General features: G+C 39.6%; 1 protein-coding gene across 1 annotated transcript; it reads left to right on the forward strand.

Annotated features, from left to right (window-relative positions):
* Positions 1–2,344: 2,344 nt before the first annotated feature.
* Positions 2,345–18,941, forward strand: lrrcc1 (leucine rich repeat and coiled-coil centrosomal protein 1). Its single transcript, XM_038717639.1, has 20 exons — positions 2,345–2,582; positions 2,686–2,796; positions 3,486–3,691; positions 3,832–3,897; positions 4,001–4,168; positions 6,570–6,736; positions 8,433–8,648; positions 9,125–9,324; positions 10,143–10,314; positions 11,399–11,547; positions 12,614–12,818; positions 13,109–13,248; positions 14,476–14,677; positions 15,192–15,377; positions 15,680–15,854; positions 16,382–16,545; positions 16,736–16,944; positions 17,190–17,327; positions 18,046–18,181; positions 18,671–18,941. The coding sequence occupies exons 2-20, from the start codon at positions 2,753–2,755 to the stop codon at positions 18,779–18,781; spliced, it is 3,054 nt and encodes a 1,017-aa protein (XP_038573567.1). The 5' UTR covers positions 2,345–2,582; positions 2,686–2,752; the 3' UTR covers positions 18,782–18,941.
* Positions 18,942–19,367: the final 426 nt, after the last annotated feature.

The raw sequence follows: 19,367 nt of genomic DNA on the forward strand, positions 1-19,367 counted from the left end.
GGCTGTGTTGCAGGTATAATTGGTTCTATTATCGCTGGCTAGGAGCCAGTGAGTACAATGATCAGTCATGCAGCTCCTCTAATATGGACAATGTTCAGTGTGTGATGAACTAAATCAATCACCAGCATGAAGCTGCTGGAGGAATTATGAGTATAATAGGGGTCAGGATCTTTATAATACATCTGTGATTAGCCATAGTTGAGCGAGGATGCCCAACTCGCAAGCATTGTTTCACTGGCCTGTAAGTCAAAGACAGAGCTATGTAGTAGGTTTTATGAATTATATCTTAGGGAACAAGCATAAAAGCAGCCATTTACATTTAATATTATGCTCTATAAATAGTTCCAAAATTGTAAAGTCTTTATCAGATTTATGTTTTTCTAACTGTGTTCTCCATGCTTCAGATTTTAAACTTTGACTTTAATGATACACACCCCACAGTTTGTTACATTTTTTCCATTCACACACTATTTACTGGATAGAATATATTTGCTAGTATGCATGGCACATTCAAGAGTTTAAAATCTTTGTGAAGTGTCAGATTCTTCTTCTGCAATTCATGTCCAAATACAGCCCAACTTTTTTTTAATACATTTGGAGTAGAGGCCCAGGCCGCTTCCGGGTCTGGCTTGAAAGCAAAAGCATGAGGTACACAGATAGTACATGGCAACTTTAGTCTATGAATGGAACTGGGCTGCTTTGTGAACTGGGAGGCTCATGAGGGAATGAGTTGCAGGTGGACGAACAGATGAAGGAAGTGGGAACACGTGTACAATGGGGGCAGTCAGGTGATGGGGAAATGAGGGAAAGTTCGAGGAGAGGGCATCTCGTGGATGGATGCAAAATGGAAATGAAGTTGGGGAATAGGGAATGTTGCGTGAGGGGAGTTAAAGAGACAGACAGTGAAACTTAGAAAGATTCTATGCACCTGATGAATATGGCTGAAAAACATACTGATTTTTGTTCTTCCCCAAACTCTGATGTCAAAAAGAAGAGAAAAGACAATAATTCTATGGTTGCTTTGTATTAAATGTGTCATTTTTATTATCACCAAAAAGTCTTTGTTTTGGCAGGCATAAGTATTGTGTTTGTCATGCATGAGATTAGTGCAAAGATCTAGTAAGTTCTGATTGAAGCAGCTGGCACTAAAACCGTAACCTAACAGTGTTGACTAGATTTCCATCTTTTAACTCACTTCAAGAGAAGTAAACAATCAAAAAAACAAAAAAGAGTAATGACAGTTAAACACAGGGTGTGATAGATGCAGACACACATACAATCAGTAATGATGTGTGAGTGACTAACACCACAGGGCTGGTGAGATAAACAAATCTATATGAATTATATATGCTGTAACATGTGAAATGTATATTGTTTGGACAAACAATGTTTGTATATTATGTTCTGAATTTAGTCTGTATTGGTTTATAACCCCATCAATAAGGTTCAAAATTCCCTCTTGGCCTTGAAAAAAACAATCTCATCTCAAAGTACATTTTGTAGCTTCTTATGCTTATGAAGATCATGTGATACGAAGGAATAGTCCAGACCAGCCACTGGACTGGCATTGTTTTGTTGATTGCTTGTCAACTTGAGACTTCATGTTAATAATGAAAAACTGGGAGTGTTGGGTTTGAAAGAGGATAGTATGTACAAGGCAGGGAGAGTCTAAAGAAAAATGGTATTTAGTTCCGGTAGTTGCATTATGGGAAATGTAGGATCCAGGGTTTATGGATCTCCTCACATACTTGGAACTGACACACAGGGAATCTCAGCCAAGATGTTTTGCTTATTGACCTGTTCACTTTATTTGTCTCTCGCTGGGACAACCCTTTAATCAAAGTAACAAAAGCCAACACATATTTTCATGTTTTAACATATTTTTGTATTTGGAGAGAGATCTACTGGACATCTCTTGGTTAGAAGAGCACAAGCTAGATCACATCTTCTATGTGGTATTATAGTATCAAACTTCAGAAAGGGAATGTATAAAAAACAAAAAAAAACAACCTTTCATACAGTCTATGATATAATAAAAACATATAACCACATAACTAGTAGCCTAACTGTTCAAATAGCCTCTAAAAATTTAGAACATCATGATTTCTTACTTTCCCCTCTGTTTCAACACAGGTAGGCTACAAATGATTAACAAATATTGTTAGAATGCTATATATCACATAACTAACCTCTAAAATGACATTTAATACACTTTGACGATCTGCGTTTACCCCTACAGTCTATGGTGTTTACTCATAGACTGTTTGGTTTCCCCATACAGTCTTTGGTGGGCGGAATAAAGTCAAGATTTCCCGGATGTTACCGTTAACGACGTCATGTAAACAGGAAGTAAGCCGCCAGAAGCGGCTAGTTCAATTCGACAGAGGACAGAGCAGAGGCTAAAAAACAACAACACATGTTTTAACGAAATCACAAATACTGCTTTGGTTGTGAAAACACCAGCTACACGTGTTTTTCCAGTTTTCCAGTCTTTGTGGCTGAGCTTAATAAATGCTCAGAATGAGTTTGCCTCCTGAGCTTGTCTCGATCGCTAGTGAACTTTTGCTAGGCTGCCAACCTAGGTAACTTGTTAACGTAATATATTTGTTCCTTGCAAGTTGTCTGGACATTTAACTTGACATGTCCGCGGTGGTCAATTTGTTTGTTATTATTATTACCTTGCAGACTTGGTGCTTGACGACACAAACACGAAGTTAACGGTTAACGTTAAGGCTAGCTGCGTGTCGTCGTTATGGGAGACAAGGAGCTGTGCCTTATTGACAGGAATATAACAAGGTAACGTTAAGTAATTACAGCCTTTTTATTATAGCTTTGTTCGATCGTTTACTAAATAGTTATCGTGTCCTGAATTGTATTACACGTTGAAATAATTCCCGACTTGCTAACGTTAGCTTAGTACACAATGAAGAATACTGAAGTAAATATCCTTTTTTATATTAACGTTAGCTAACTTAGTAAATGTGCAAAAGTATTATAAGCAAAATGTACTTAAAATAATGTAAAATATCTAAGTAAAAGTACTGCAGGTATGCAACAACATGGCTTAATATTAAACTATACACAGTATGTTAGCTATGTTATTTGATTGCATTAATTTGTAAGTAACGTTAGCAGTTTAATATTGTGACAGATCAAGGGCAAGCTAATTTTAACTGTTAAATAATCTGTAGTTTAATCAACAGCAATTCTTCACATCTTTGTATGTACAATTCTCTGCAAAGTGACCAGTAATTATAGCTGTCAGATAGATGTAAACTGTACTAAGTTTATTTGAGTAAATTTACTTAGTTACATCCCATCACTGATGAAGGATCCTCTTCTCCATTCCTGAACCCCCCCCCCCCCACACACACACACATTCACACACATTCACACAAAGTTATCAATTTCAATATCAATTTTTGAACCTTTTCCTGGCAGAGCAAATAAATACAATCTGTTTCACTTTGTTGCTTTCTGTCTAGTTTGCTAGATTTCCCCCTGAGTCCCACTCTAACATCACTCAATTTGCACTGCAATCGCATCCCAAGGATCGAGGGCCTGACCTCAGCTTGGCATCTGCGGCACTTAGACCTTTCTTCCAATTGCATTTCTAAGATTGAGGGTCTAACTTCCCTCACCTCCCTGAGGACTTTAAATTTATCCTGTAACTTAATCACCAAGGTTGAAGGTGAGTCTTTAGTCACTATTTTTCTCAGACAATAAATGTTTCAACTTTGTGGGTGTTCTCCGAGTAATATTTAAATCAGTACAGAGTCGGATGGGCTGTAAAATCACCGTGTTGTAAATGTCCCCTTCTTTTTACTTCAGGACTGAATGGTCTAGTGAACCTCACAAGATTAAACTTGTCCTACAATCAGATAAACAACCTCACTGGTGAGTTGAACACAGACTAAACAGAGTTTTCTTTTTCTACACTCAAATGTCAGAAACAAGTGATTGACATGTCAATGCTTTTGATTCCTGACGTCCTAATTAGGTTTGTTGTATCTTCATGGCCCGGAATACAAGCTGAAACACCTCAGTCTCCATAGCAACCACCTGGACAGCATTGATCACCTCCTGCAGTGCTTGCTGGGATTGCAAGGATTAAGAGAGGTCACTTTGAGCCAGCATGGCAGAGACAACCCTGTGTGTAGGTCAGCAGGTAGGACATGCAAATATTATTTTGGAGTACAGTTTTAACTAGTGGTTGGACCAAGATATTACCTGTAAATATTGGCCTCTCGCAGATATACTGTATCAATACATGTTAGCTGATACGCAAAATATCTAAAACAAAGTTAACATGGTTCAGAACAGGTTAAAGTAATTTCTGGTGCAGAGATTGTTATATAATTTTGTCACAAAGGTTGAATGACAGGCGAATGATGGGGCAGCTGTGGCTCAGGAGTTAGAGCGGGTTGGCCGTTAATCAGAAGGTCGACGGGAGCCAGGGATTGCGTGTCGAAGTGTCCTTGGGCAAGATACTGAATCCCGAATTGCCCCTGGCGGCTATTCCGCCAGTGTATGAGTGAGTGTGAATGTTAGTTTCCGTTTGAGCACTTAGGCTCCGTGTATGAATGTGAGTGAATGGTGAATGCAGATGTAGTGTAAAAGCGCTTTGAGTGGTCGAAAAGACTAGAAAGGCGCTATACAAGTACGGAGCATTTACATTTACATGATTCTTGTTGAAATTGTGACATACTAGGGCTAAGGATAGTCGACATAGGACATAGTCGAATCAGAATTGTCAAGTCCTACCTATAGTCGACTGATAGTACGGTGATTGCGAGCGCGCGTGGGGGCAAGTCCAGCTAAACTGAGGGTTTTTGAAGACCCTTTCCTCTCTCTCTCTCTCTCTCTCTCAGCCTCTCTGTGCCATTCACCGGTCTTGTGTGAGTTTTGCGTGCATGCTGTGCTGCCGAGAACTACATGCACATCGTGGTTCTATTTAAAAACGATAAAATATTCTTTGTGTGGTTCATCAACGGTGATAAATTATCCGAAAGTCCTGAGAGGTGCGGACAACTTGGCACAACACCAATAAAGCTGGGGCTCCATCTCTTCAGCAAGTGTTCCTCTTCCGCCACCACACACACACACGCACGCACGCACGCACGCTACCTCTAAGGCACTTTTAAAAACATTTAATGAGAGTTTTATTCTTTTTACATGTTTATTTACAGGATTAAATGTTGAAATGTATACTGCAATATGCAGTATATTAACTTATTGGGAGAAAACTGGTAGTTCTATGTAAAATCAGACATTGAGCACCCCCATATCGCCAAAATGGCATGATCCTTGTTTGACAGTCGAATAAGGCTCCCTCCATCGAATCTTTGACTATTGGGTTCAGCCCTAATACATCCAGTTAAATACGCTCAGTTCGAAGTTTAGCTTTAGCAAATCCAGTCAGGAATTTTCCACTGCAGGGTGGAAACTCATCTTTTTTAGACTACAATTAGACACCCCATGCTAGCACTTAATCACCTCCATTAAAAAAAACAACAACAATTACCCAAAAAGCACTTTACAGTATATACTTGCACCACCAAACATGCTCATGGTTGTTTGTTTGGGATGGATGCATTTCTAAATTTTGAATACGTCAGGGTTCTGAATTCACTTATTATTTATTTATTTATTATTTGCACAAAAGCATCTGAAAAAACTTTATGGCCCTTTTGGAAGCTGTATATTTTTCGATGCTGTCCACCACATTTATATCAGTGAGCATAGAGTACATGATAGAAACGCCTCTCAGTATAATGTAAGACAATTCAGCAGCACCACAAACTACAGCCTCCAAAATCAAACACAACACTATAAGTATCACGGTGGTAGGATTTATTACAGTAGTGTTTTAGACTGCATTTGTTTAAGCTAGGCGTATAGAATAAACTGGCTAGTGGGTGTATAGGAACAATAGACCTCATCAGTATGTGCTATTAACAGCAGATTCTTTCCTTCTGTGTCTCTTGTTTTTGATGAATCACTCTCTAATCCAGAAGATAATTGTTAGTTTTTGACACAACTTGGACTGTATGGTCTGTAATGAAAGCACAATGGAAATCGGTGGTATTCAAATATGCAGCCACTAATAGTAATGCTTTTTTATCTCTCTATGCATCTTATTTCTTTGTCTTTTTATTATTGTATTGATTGTTTCCCCTTAAGTTATGCTGTGCACCCTTTATGCATGTCTTCCTGTTTATGATTAATTCAGAGCATCAGCTGTTGAAAGTATGCGTTTAAATCCAAGAGGGCATACTTAAAACTTCTCACAACCCTTCTTACAATCCAATGCTTAGATACACTTATAGGAGTACTCAGTAAGTGAGCCGCATCAATAGAGCATATGCGGATAGCACAGAGAAGAGAGGTTATTCGTTTAGATATAGATTATTTGATTATATGCAACATAAACACCAAAACACCTGATCTTTTATCCAGGCCATAAACCACTGATGTGACTACACTGAATAATGGTGTTTGTAGACAGTCACGCAGCTCTAGCCTGGCCAGGTTTTTTCAAATGTATGTGTGTGACTGTCCTACTGCAGGTTACAGGGAGATTGTTATGCAGTCGTTGCCACAAATCTCTGTTCTGGATGGCCTGGACCGGCTGGGAAATCCTTCACATCTAGGTCTAGGTAGTCCTTGTGACATCCCTGGTCTGGAGGACTATGTGGACCTCCTGCTGTCCTCGGATACCGGTCACAATGAAGCGGTAATTTCTGGTGCCATACCACCATTAGTGGTATTGTGTTATTACATTATAGTCCAGTCAAATCTTTTCTTAATTAAATATTTATTTAACCAGAAAGTATCTTTAGATAAATTATCTTATTTAGCAAGAGGCACCTGGTCAACATGTCAACACAGAAGTGTTAACAAAAAGTCACAATTGCTTTGCATTCATATATAGCACATAAAATAGGCCATAAGAGAGAGAACTTACTTTGAAACAGTTACATTCCTAACAAAATGTTTTTTGAATGTGGCTATTGATTACCTGATAGGAAGGCAACATTTCAAAAGTATGTTTATCTTATAAAATATTTCAAGTGAATGGTGCATTGTACAAAAATGCAATTTTGTCAAATTCAGAACAGACTCTATGGGCGCTTTCTTCCAGCCAGCGTAAATTGCAGCCCAAGTGTCATTGCTATTTTCCATCTGACACAGTTGTCATTTTAATGCCCAGCGCCCACATTGTCTAAGTAGCAAATGTAACATGGGGGTGTAAAATGGTGCAGTCAGGCCTTGTTGACACATGCTGTCTTGAGGCAGCAGAACGCAATTGCGCCTTTGACCAACAAAAACCTGGTCTAAAGCCAGTGCAGCACAGTGAGGATACAGACTAGTGTGGATCTATCGTTCTGTCTGTCGCTATTAACAGAGACTCCGGTTTGCAGTGTAATTCAGACACTTATAAAACACAAAACTGTACAGTAACATTAGGCTTCATGATCAAAGAAAGATCACTTTGACACTTCAGTCACGCAAACTCTATTGCTCGTCCACAAGAGCTCCATCCCTCCCTCACTCTCTGCTGCGAGTCTGCATCAGACTTTTTAAAATTTATTTATATTTTATTGTGATTTTATTATGTGCCATTATTCCGCAATTTAAATAGCAATGCACCAGATGTAGGCATGTTATGCCCAAAACACACTTATGAATAATTAAGAGAATAAACACAACCCCTTTGCACTTGCGCCTTAATTTGTGCATTGCTTTATGTCTACTGTGTGTATAAACGTATGGCAGAATATCATAATTACACAGGAACTTTAATAATAATGAAAAAAAATTCAAGTGTCCACATTTTGCATCAGAAAGACCTCAGATAAGCAAATAAAAGAAATGTTCGTGGTTGTGGCATTATGTATCCAAAATAGTTTTCTCCATATTCCAACATTGATGGACTTTTTCCCCCATACCTGTGTGTATTTTGATCACATTCACACATGCAGAAAAAATGTGTTATTTTCCACTGCAGGGCCTGTCCTCTCATTTCCCGAAAGTGCCAACAGAAAAAGGATAGTGTTACATTATTGAACACGGTTGGAAGAGTAAATTAATGTCCATCTTGATGTGAAGTGACAGTGCTGATCAATTAGCCAGTGTGCCATTCTTTAGCCCAAGTAGTCGTTGTAAATAGCAGATCCCCAGTGGTCACTGACTATTATATATCTGGAATATTATGTCATTTTTAAAATGTATTCCAGGATTGTGAAAATTACGGATCTCTTTACCAGTAAGTTACTTTACACATTCATTGCCCCAGATGGAAATATCCATCTGTTTTTCTCATTAGCAAAACCGGCTGCAGTGGAGTGTAACACAGCCACAGTGGGAACCCTGATGTAAGAAAGTGTTCCCAGTGAAATGAAAAAAGCAAATTTAAGTTTCCATTGCAGGTTAGAGGGGATGTCCCTCTCACCAAACCCTGCATCGATGAGGTGCTGACCCAGTTTCATCAGCGGATTTCCTCCGAAGCAGTTGTAGAGCAAGTGGGACAACCGGATTGCCAGAGCTTCCAGCCGGTTCGTTCCGCTGCGGCTGATCCAGCAGACCTGGTTAATGAACAGCGCATCAGGAAACTGGAGCACCAGGTGTCCCAGCTCATCCATCAGGTGCTCATTTAACACTGCTGACAGCCATTCATTCATTTATTTAGATGTTTTTGTGTGAGGTGTACAGCAGGTGAGAGTAGGTGAAGAGATAAATGTATAGATTGGTTATATGAAAAATAAAAACACACTACTATTTAGCCTGCATAGCTAAACATCCTATTAAAAAATAAAATAGGAGTATTTTACAAATTTAAGAGAACATTACTCCCTAAAGATGCCTATTGGGACTACTTAATTTGTCAGTTCTAGGCTAGTAAGCTAAGTAATTGTGGAATCAAGCAACATCTCAACTTTGATACTACAGAAATGATTTCTTTACAGTGTCAAGTGTTCCATATCATGTTGCTGCTATGTTTATCAAATATACCTAACATTTGATTGATTCATTATTTAGTTTACATTTTTCCAAATATGTCTGTCATATATTTATTTTATCCCCTTCACACACTATCAGTATTTGTGCAATATGTATTCAGGCCCCTGCAGGTGACAAATCCAGTAGCACTGTTCATTCTGTGGTGACGGTACGGAAAGCTAAGAGGGACACAGACCGCACGTCAGAGAGCGAGTGTGACAGCGGGAAGGAGAACAGGAGGCGCTGCAGGATCCCCAAACATCATAACTACGTAACATCGAGGATGACCCCCAAGGAGACCAAGGGCAGGAGATCAGACAGGTGATTCTGAACCTGCATACCTCCGCACAGAAATAGATGCTTCATCTGTCAAGTTAACTGCTGTGTAGTGGAAATAATTTGCTTTGCTGTCATGTTGACATGTGTACTCCCTGATTTTGTTATAGTAGCTAACTGCCACCTCTACAAAGTGCCCGATTCCACACAACTGCCTAATGTTTTGAAATGCAATTGTGTGATGAAGCGCTATTAGATGCTATAACAAAATCAAGGAGTGTACCTTTTGAGTAATGATAATCACATTCAGACACTTGCCAAAGTGACACACACGTGTTTATGACGTGGTCATTTACAAAGTCTAAGTTAATAATAATTAAACACATAATGCAGCAGTGGATATTTTCATTTTATTCAGCATACATAAACCTAATATCATCTGGTCTCCTGATGATAGAGGAAGTCCTTTTACCTCTCGCTTGAAAGGGGGTGGTTCATTTTCTTCTCTGAGCGATGTGGTGAACTTTCCTCCTCGTTGTTGGAAATTACAGCTGTCATCTCACTCCCATGATTAACGACCGTGCTTCTATAGTCTTCCCCCTCATCTTACTTCATCAGCCACTGATGACATTTGCTTAGGATTCCGTGATTTAACTTAAGTACGCTCCCAACTGTCCTCATCAAAAGCAAGGGGATTTTAAAATATTCGCTCCAAATTCAATTCAGAGTTGTTCAAACTTTGCCTACCTGTAAAAGTGAGCAAGTCATCTGCTTTGACCTTTATTGAGCCAGACATTAGCTTGAGGGCTGTTTATAATCAATTTTACAGCTGGTTCAATATTTGTGATTTGTTTTATGTGCAGTGATCAGGAGAATCATAAACAGAGGAGTTCAAAGTCTGCTGTGGGGCCCAGGAGGAAGGCCGGCACAGGGGGTATAGATGCAGCAGGTCCAGCAAGAAGGGCACCTTTGAGAGCTGCTAAGGCCTCAGGTGACATGAAAACCAAATCCACCGAGGAGGAGGAAACCTACAGGGTACAACACAGATGGGTCACCAGCAGAATGACTGGCAGCTTCTATTTTAAATAAATGCTATTTTTAATGAATGAATGTAATATAAAAAAGAGGGAGAGTAGACACCGTTGGGACATTTGTCTGTGTGAAAGCATGCTGTTGTTCGTATTTCTTCTTATTTTACACTAAAACTAATACACAAAAACATGCACATACGGTATACAGATTAATAGACTACGTCCCAGGGGTTCCAATGATGAATCACCTCCATGATATATATTATTTGACATTTAGTCACAAAGTAATTGTTACAGTCAGGAGTCCACCGTCTGTTTGGTTTTAGGATAACCAAAACCATAAATACATACATAAAATAACATTGTGTTTTAATTCACTTGTGTTACATATGATAAATTAATTGAAAATACATAGAAATAGCATATTTCCATCTCATTTAACAAACCAGTCACCATTTTTCTTGTGATATTTAACTCTAGTCACTAACCTGACATAGACCATCCCACCTAGCATTGCACTCATAACATTTTTGGACTCACAATAGATGGTTTTAAATAAAGGATCAAATAGATGCAGCAGGGCCAAAGATTTTTTTAATCCCACACATTACTCCTTGTTAAAACCTGGTGCCTTCATTACCCACAGTGCAACTTGAGCGCCGTTCATATGGCGATTAGGATGGGTTATGCTAGTAGGGGCTAATGTAGCCTCGAGCCGCTAACCTAAGCGGGGATGAGGAGCGAGCTACAGACTCACTTCTTTCAAACTCTGCACCTCCACAATGTTTTCATTTTTAGACTTGTAGGCTTCAGCCCCAACTGACACTGACTCAAGTGACATCACTCAAGTTTATCAGATTTCACACAGCTTCCACTGGAGACACTTAAGGGTTTGCACAAGTTACTACTAGTAGTACTCTCCAAGACCTATAAACAGACATTGATGTGTAAAATCTGTGGAGTTCCCCTTTATTCTTCACAACATTCTTTACAGGAACTTAACTGATACTTCACAAAACGTTTGAAACATTCAATATTGTTAAATTGTCTATCCCTTAGTATTTCTGTTTTTGTGTATGTACCCTTAGACTATAGTGGAAGAGCGTGACCAGGAAAGGGAGAGGCGTTGGAAGGCTGAGCAGGCAGTGAGGAAACTAACAGAGGATCTAAAGTGCCTGCAGACAAAGGTCAGCGAGGAGAAGGACCTGCAGAGCATGGCCTTGCACACCACTGACCGGTAAGAGGAAAACTGGTTGGACACACATATGTACATTTATGCACTACGTACTCAAACTCCCACCTGAATCCGTGCAATATCTCTAAAGCAGATTACATGTTGAAAAGGGATCATTTAACTTCCCATCTCTGTGGATTTTACTTGTCAACTGCATAATGGATTCTCATCCATTTCTACCCTCTTCATCTTTTGTATTAGCTCTCCTGAGACCAGGGCCTGCTGCCTGTCTCATTCTTGAACATCCCACCATTAAAACTCCTCACTATCATTGTCCTGTAGCCTCTCATGAAATCGAGCACATTTTGGCTCCATTACCACAAAACTTTGAAGTATGACTGCAGTTGATAATAAAGCTATTTAGTATAAAGATCATTATCCTGCATATATACCTTTATATTTCAGTTCCAGAGGCTATAATAATCTATACTTAAATATTCCTATCTCTGTGCCTAGACACATATGAGACCATTTGGCTGTGAGCGTCCTTCCTCCTGCACTGCACAGATAGAGCCAGCATTTTGCATGCTGCTCATGCTTGCATGCTGCTCATGCTTGCGTCACACCTTGCTTAGATATATCTGCATTATGGAGGTAATTAGAAGCCTGGTGACAAGCATATGTCAGCAGTATTACGTGAATCAATCTTAACTGTCATTTTCTAATGACACTGAACACGGCTGCTACTGTTGACTCCCTTGCTCATCAGGGGAACGATTACAGTGAAATTACTCTTCATGGCAAGTTTAAAGAGTGAACTGCTATGGGTGGTCGTACAGTTTTGTAGTTGTAGTGTGTGTCCCGAATTCTCCAATTGTTTTTCTTTTCACCGGACTGACCTTTTGCATAATGTTTTTTTTTTCCATTTCCATTTTCTCACCCTTGAGATAAGATATGGCTATGCTATGATGTCAGATTTCTTCAATTTCACAGGCTATCACATTTTTAACAGTGGGACATAAAACAAATGAAGGTTATCACATAATTGGTAGTGGTAGCTTATACCAGTTTATATACACAGTAAAAATAGACATTTCTCTAGCTCTTATCGTGCTTTCTCCCCACCCAGACTGAAAGAATTGTTGCTAAAGGAGCGATCGGGGCGCTCGGAACTGCAGACTCGTGTTGAGGAGCTGGAGGGGAGGTGTCAGTCCCTAACCCAGCAGCTAGAGCAGGCCCGCAGCAGTGAAGAACAACACAAGACTGCACTGTGCAGACTGGAGGAAAGCATCTCCCAAGGAGAGGCACTCAGGGCTCGCCAACAGGCTGAGGAGGTAGAGTATCTGGTTTAATATACCCGGGAACACTTGTATCACCGTTTTGATAAATAAGAAGACAGAGCAAGTTTTTAAAAATTTAAAAACATCCAAATATAAAATGTCTGGCTGTTTATGTTACAGCCTATTACCTACCACTCCCTGTCACTATCACTTTTCATTATACCAGTTTAGCAGTTCAGTTGCAGAGTGAATAAATGCATACAGATGAAGGGATTCAGCAGAGGATCAGTCGGCTCTCACAGTATGTGACAGGCTGGTATTAAACAAGTGCTGACCTTCCTCAGATGAAGCGGCATCGGGAGCTGGAAAACAAGGCAGCAGCTCTGAAGAGAGAGTTGGACATCCAGAGAGCCTCGGAACGTCAGCATAAAGACAAACTGCAGCATTTGCATGAACTGCTGGCATCCAGGGAACAAGAACACAGGTAGAACCAAAGGATTTTACTCTGAATAATGATATTGATAATGTATATTAATACAAACCCTTTGTAAAGGCCCTGAGCATGTATTTTCTGAATCAACGTTCTTCATATGAGTGCTGGGCTCCTGGGGAGTTTTTGAGTTCAACTCTTGAGAAATTAAACCTAAGGATGTAATTTGTTTAAACCAGGGGTCGGCAAATAAGTCTGGCATCAGGCCAAATGTTTTTCAAGCCGTTACATGGTGGGCCAGAACATAGTCAAATTCTTTCAAAACCTTAAACGCCTATGTGCATGTTTAGCTCAGTCGGTAGGAGCGGGACTCCCGTTGGGAGGGTTTTATGATTGATCCCAACATATGGCGGATATTTTTTTCTCCCTTGTTAAACAAATTGATTGTAAGGACACTTTTGCACATGCTCACAATAAAGCATGTGCTGCAGTGTGTGCGTCCCGGCGTTTGAAATGCATTCATAAACCCTTATTTTCATTTCTCTGAGGAAATTCAGGGGAATCCAATCGCATGTTTCAGAGGTGTGTCATGCAAGCCAGAAACTCTTTTGAATATCCTACAGAACTTTTCAAAGTAAAGCTCTCAATAAACTCAACATGAAGCATTGCTGCAAAAAACGTTTTGCAGCTCGCGCTTTTATTTAGTAGGCACAATCACTTAAGAGGAAGTGATTATGTGAGTAACTGTAGCTGTCATGACTAAGATCTGTTTCAACACCAGCCGCTATTAATTTATTTATTTTTTATTTTTCTGCTATCAAAGTCTGTTAAAGTTTTTTGCTTGCTGTAATAATTTCTCCTGTTCATACTGATCATTAAAATATCCCTTCCTAATGCACTTTCAATAAAAGTGATGGGGGACAAAATCATTTTGTGCAGTCTTTGGAAGATACCCACTTGATTTGTATAACTCAGACTGCTGAAGCCTCATTCATTTCAGATAAACTTTTGAATATATTTTTTGCACAAAAAGATCTCTTAGAGATCAGTATGATCAATATGAACAATAAGAAGTTCAGTGTTTATGGTCTCCAGACTATTGTTTTAACTTTGACTTGAAAATCTTTAACATTTGAGATCAAGTTTTGTAATGGTAACAAAATTCCTTTGTTGAGTCCTCAACTTACTGGTACTAGTATTTATTTTGAATACTTTAAACATTTATTTTATGTTTGTGTTTAAAGAGGTCAATGTACGATCCTTGTTTGCATTGTTTCACAGAAAACAGCTGGATTTGCGGTTGCAGCCTGGGGGCGAAGACTTCCGTCAGGCAGTGGCGAAAGAAGTTGCATCCGTGGAACAGAGACACTCCCAGAGGGAGGTGGAGCTGCAGGAAAAACTGACAGAGGGCAGGAAACAGTATGCTGCGCTGGAGGACGAGTTCCGCATGGCACTAACCATCGAGGCTGCTCGCTTTTCTGAGGTATACTAAAAGATCGACACCTGCCATACAGAGGGCTTGTAATCACTGAAGTATTGTCCTAACTTTTTCTCTAGCTCTCTCTCTGTACAGTCCAGCTGATGACTGTAAAAAAGTGAAATGACTGAACTGGAATTGAACCCAATATAGATCGATTTAGTGGATGTTTCAGTCTGATGGTGAAAGCTGAGATTGAATTAGGATCATCACTCTGGACAAGTAGTGAAGTGATTGCCACAGGAAGAAAACTACACCAAATGATTAGATTTGAATCAATCGGTACTTTCTCGTTATGGTTAGAGATTTCATTCAGCCTCTGCACAAAATGTAATCTTAATTTGGATAGTTATCTCTTGCCATTTTCTACTTGAAGTCTCCAACCTTTGACCGGTGGAAAAGTCTGAATAAGATGCGGATTGCCAGCCAAACTCTTCAAAAGATCAAAAGTCCTTCACTCGGTTTAACTCCTAAATGTCTAATTCACACTCAATTGCACATCCCCGCTCTGCTTCTGTAGCTAAAGGAGGTTTGTGATCAGATGACGGCAGAGATGTTGGGGCTCAAGGCGACCCTGGACCAGTCACAGCAGAAGGAGAAGAAGTCTGGCTCTCTGGTGCAGGAGCTCACATCTATGGTCAAAGAACAGAAGAGCCGCATCTCTGAACTCATCAAAGCAAAGAGAGACGCTGTCACTGATCTAAAGGTACAGCATGAAAGGAAACGAGTGAGACATGACTGAATTTTTTTCTTCATTGCTTCTAGGAAATTAAGAATAATTTGTCTGAGCAGGTTTTAAAAAACTGCATTATATATAAAATACAACTTAGATGATCAGTTCTGGGCATCAGTCATTGCCTTTTTAAAAATTGTTCAGCCTGAGCCTGAAGGAGACAGTCTACTTTGAGACGTCATGAATACTGAATGGTCCTGCTGCCTTTCCATCTGTCAGCCATGACAGATGGCCGTTGATCATTAATGCTGTCTCTCTGACTGTCCCTCTGCCAGAGCCGTCTGCATTCCTTGGAAGCAGAAGTGGAGCAGGACCGGCGTCTCGGCCTGCAGCTCGAGTTGCTCAAGAAAGACAAGGCCCGACTGTTGTCTCAGCTAACAGCTCAGGAGTCTGTGATAGACGGCCTCAGGGCAGAGAGGAGGATCTGGGGCCAGGAGCTCGCTCAGCAAGGTGGGAGATGTCTGAGAGGGTGGGGAGGCACTTGTTGTCCAATTTCAATGAACTTTATGCGGCATGACACACATTAACAACCAGTTCATGTATCAACAAACACTAGTGCCGGTCTGTCTTAATTATTAATTCATTGTGAGTGAGTCACTCTTGACATTTTGGAGATTCTACTTTAGACTCAGTATGAAGGAGACATTAGCTGTATGGCTTAACACTGTGCTGTACATTCTGATGGTTTATTTCATCTGTATCAAGTAAAGCCTGCCATCTAGTGGTTATTTAGAGAAACACATTCTTACACACTTGGGCATGGTTAAGTAAGTAAATTGTTCACAGTGGACTTTTTCAAAAAGCTTTATGTAAAGCATTAAAATGCACAAAAACAAAATTTTAAAGGCAGAGACAAGAAAAATAAAATAAGGAATGAAATAATACAAATAGATAAAAAAAATGATAGACTTTGAAGTAGGAAAGTTTAACATTAAGTGCTGTCATGAGAGATAATTTGATGTATTTCTCTACACTAGGAGCGTCCTTGGCTCAGGATCGTGGACGCCTGGAGGCCAGGATAGAGGTGCTGGGCGCTGAGCTGGAGACTCAGAAGAAACAGAACGAGAGGGACAATGATGCCCTAAAAATCAAAGCCAGAATCATTGATGACCAGACAGAGACCATTCGCAAACTCAAAGAGGTAGGAGGATACTTTGATTATTGAAATCGGTGTGTTCACACTAAAACCTGCCACTACTACTAATACATTCATTAAATTCATCATCAGTGCTGCGTGGGAGTTGTATATTTGTGTATATGTATATATCTGTCTGTCTTATCCTCTGCACTGAAGGAGTTTCTCTTTCTCCTCTGCCTTCATGCTGTCTAAGGCCTTGCAAGAGCGTGATGATCAGATCCGTAGGCTGCGTGAGGAGGCGGGTCAGGCCCAGAAGCAGCTCCAGCAGCAGCTGGAGGAGGAAACTGCTCGGCAGGCTGAGCACAGGGAGCGTCTGGAACATCTGAGCCTGCGCAAGGAGCAGCTGAAACAGCAGCTGGAGGATAAGGAGGCAGAGCTTGAGGAAGTCAAAAGAGTTTACAGGCAAGCATCCCTTCACAAACACATAGACAAATTCTGCATTTGAAAAATTGTAATTTAGAAGTATCACTTAGTAGGAATACCTGATGTTGTTATGCCCAAACTCAACCCAAACTCCCCAGTCTTTATGTTTAAAGGGACAGACTACTCTACAGCCTAAGACATGTCATCCAACATATACTTTTGTTTCTTCACCATCATTGTGTTCTCTTTTATATATTTGTCTCTATATCTATTCTTCCTATTAGTGATTCCAGTAAGAAGTGGCAGGAGAAGGCAGACCTGCTCACTCGGCTGGAGAGCCAGGTGAAGCGTATGAAAGAGAACTTTGATTCCAAAGAACGCTTGCTGCTGGAGGAAAGAGATAAAGCAACAGAAGCACACAAGTATGATACAGTTTCACATCAGAGCCAAATTCCCTATGTGCTGTTCCGTTACATTTCGGGCCCGTAGGTACCACAGTTATCAAGAACCTCAGGATCCCTCGTATGAATGGAAAAATTAGGGATCATACTTACATAACCAAAATACATAAATTGATAAATGTACTAGAAGGGAAGTTGTCTGTTTTGAGTAGTATTGTAGCTTTAAATTGCCATTAAAGCTGTCACAGTTCTTATATCCCATATGATTGATATTGCTTATAGCTTTATTTAATTGTTTTAAATTATGTTCATTTTTAAAATAACATAGAAACTTAATTTAAATCAAGCTTTCTCCATTCTGTATTTCAGTATCTACCAGAATTTTCTCACGTTTGTCCTATCGTTGTCCACCTGCTGGGAGCTGGTTAGGACAGCTCTGCAGTTTAGGTAATCCCAGAGTAGAGGGAAGTTATTGTCTATGTCAAGAATAAAAACAAAATGCTTTCCCTCCAAAGCTTAAAAGGAAGAAATACAGTATGACTCATTCTGAAATGTTTTGGGGCATTTGTTAAATACGTGCCTCTTCCATATCTCTCCCAAACCCAAAAGCTACAGAACTTTGGAGACTCATAATCTAGGGCTGTCCACCATAAAAAAATGCACATGCTTATTGAACCCAAGGCAGTCCAGGTGCCTTAACTTATGAAACATTATGTTTTATCTGTTGTCTGTCCTGCAGAGCTGCAGTAGAGAAGTTACACTGTGTGGATGATGCATTTCGTCGACAGCTGGAGTCTGACCAGGTTGCCCATCAAGCTGAGCTACTTCGACTGGGGAATGAAAAGCAGAAACAGATCGAACAAGCTAATCAGAGGGTAAAATATAGACGCTTTTTCACAGAAATGCCCAGTTTTCCTCCAAGTTGGATGGCAGAACAGGTGCTTTGTGTGTTTTACCTGATTCACCATGTTCAATAGAAGACGTTTTGAAAGTGGTTACAGGCCTCTGTTGCTTGCTGCACTGATTCTCTATTTATTATATAATGGGAAAGATCATCATGTTGCAGGTCCTTTGTGCATCTGAGAAAAACCAAACTAATACATTTTGAAAATGATGAATGCAAGAAAGTAGGACAAACCCCTGTGATAAAATGACAATATCACGAGTAAAACTGGTTGAAACCACAGGAGGCCATCCTGTGGTTTCAATCAGATTCTTGTCTCACTCTAATCGTGTCCATTTTGATTATTTGCATTTCACCCAGCAAGACTTTTAAAGTCTCTAAAGAAGCCGTGAACTATTAAAAACAAGTTGTATGTGTTTTCTGCAGCTGAGACCGTTTGTGTCTGTGGGTGTCTTCTTAGGTATTTGAAGTGGAGGAGGAGATGCGTCAGCTCCTGGAGGAGACGGAAATTAACAAGAGAATCATGGAAGAGAAAATGAAGCGTCTCACAAGTGTACTAAAAGACTTTTAATACAGGAAATATTTGCAGCTATGGCAATGTATGAATTTCAACACCAGAGGATAGTTATGTTTTATTTATTTTTTAATAAAGCAATTGATTCTTGTATTCTTGTATGATAAGTTGTGTTTATGTATATCATGATTTATCTAATAAATCTCTCTTGAGCATATTTTGTCTTTTTTTAAATTATAGATAAAATTGTGTCACACAAGATGAAGGCAGGGTTCAGTGGGAAATAATATGCAATGCATCCTGTCAAAAATCTAAAGGAATAAAATAGTTTTCAGTTATGAGGAATCTACAAAATGGACAGTTTACTTTTTGAACTGTAAAAATATATACAATGAGAAATCTACTCTTCAGAAGTCAAATCAGCATATAGAAGACAACTGAAGACATGACAGCATAGTTAATAACTTTACATTGGCAGGGGTCTTACACATACATCTTTTAATAAACTAAAATGTTATATGTTCTGAATGTAAGTCAACTTTTATTCTCGAGTCAAAACTATGAGACGGCGTGACTAAATTCAAATAAAAAGTACATAATTTGTCAAAATAAAATGATACTTAGAATCAGACTTACTTTTTCA

The sequence above is a fragment of the Micropterus salmoides genome, unplaced genomic scaffold, assembly GCF_014851395.1.
Source record: "Micropterus salmoides isolate LMB-PRFRI ecotype aquatic unplaced genomic scaffold, ASM1485139v1 Ms_hic_scaffold_14, whole genome shotgun sequence".
Classification (NCBI taxonomy): Eukaryota; Metazoa; Chordata; class Actinopteri; order Centrarchiformes; family Centrarchidae; genus Micropterus; species Micropterus salmoides.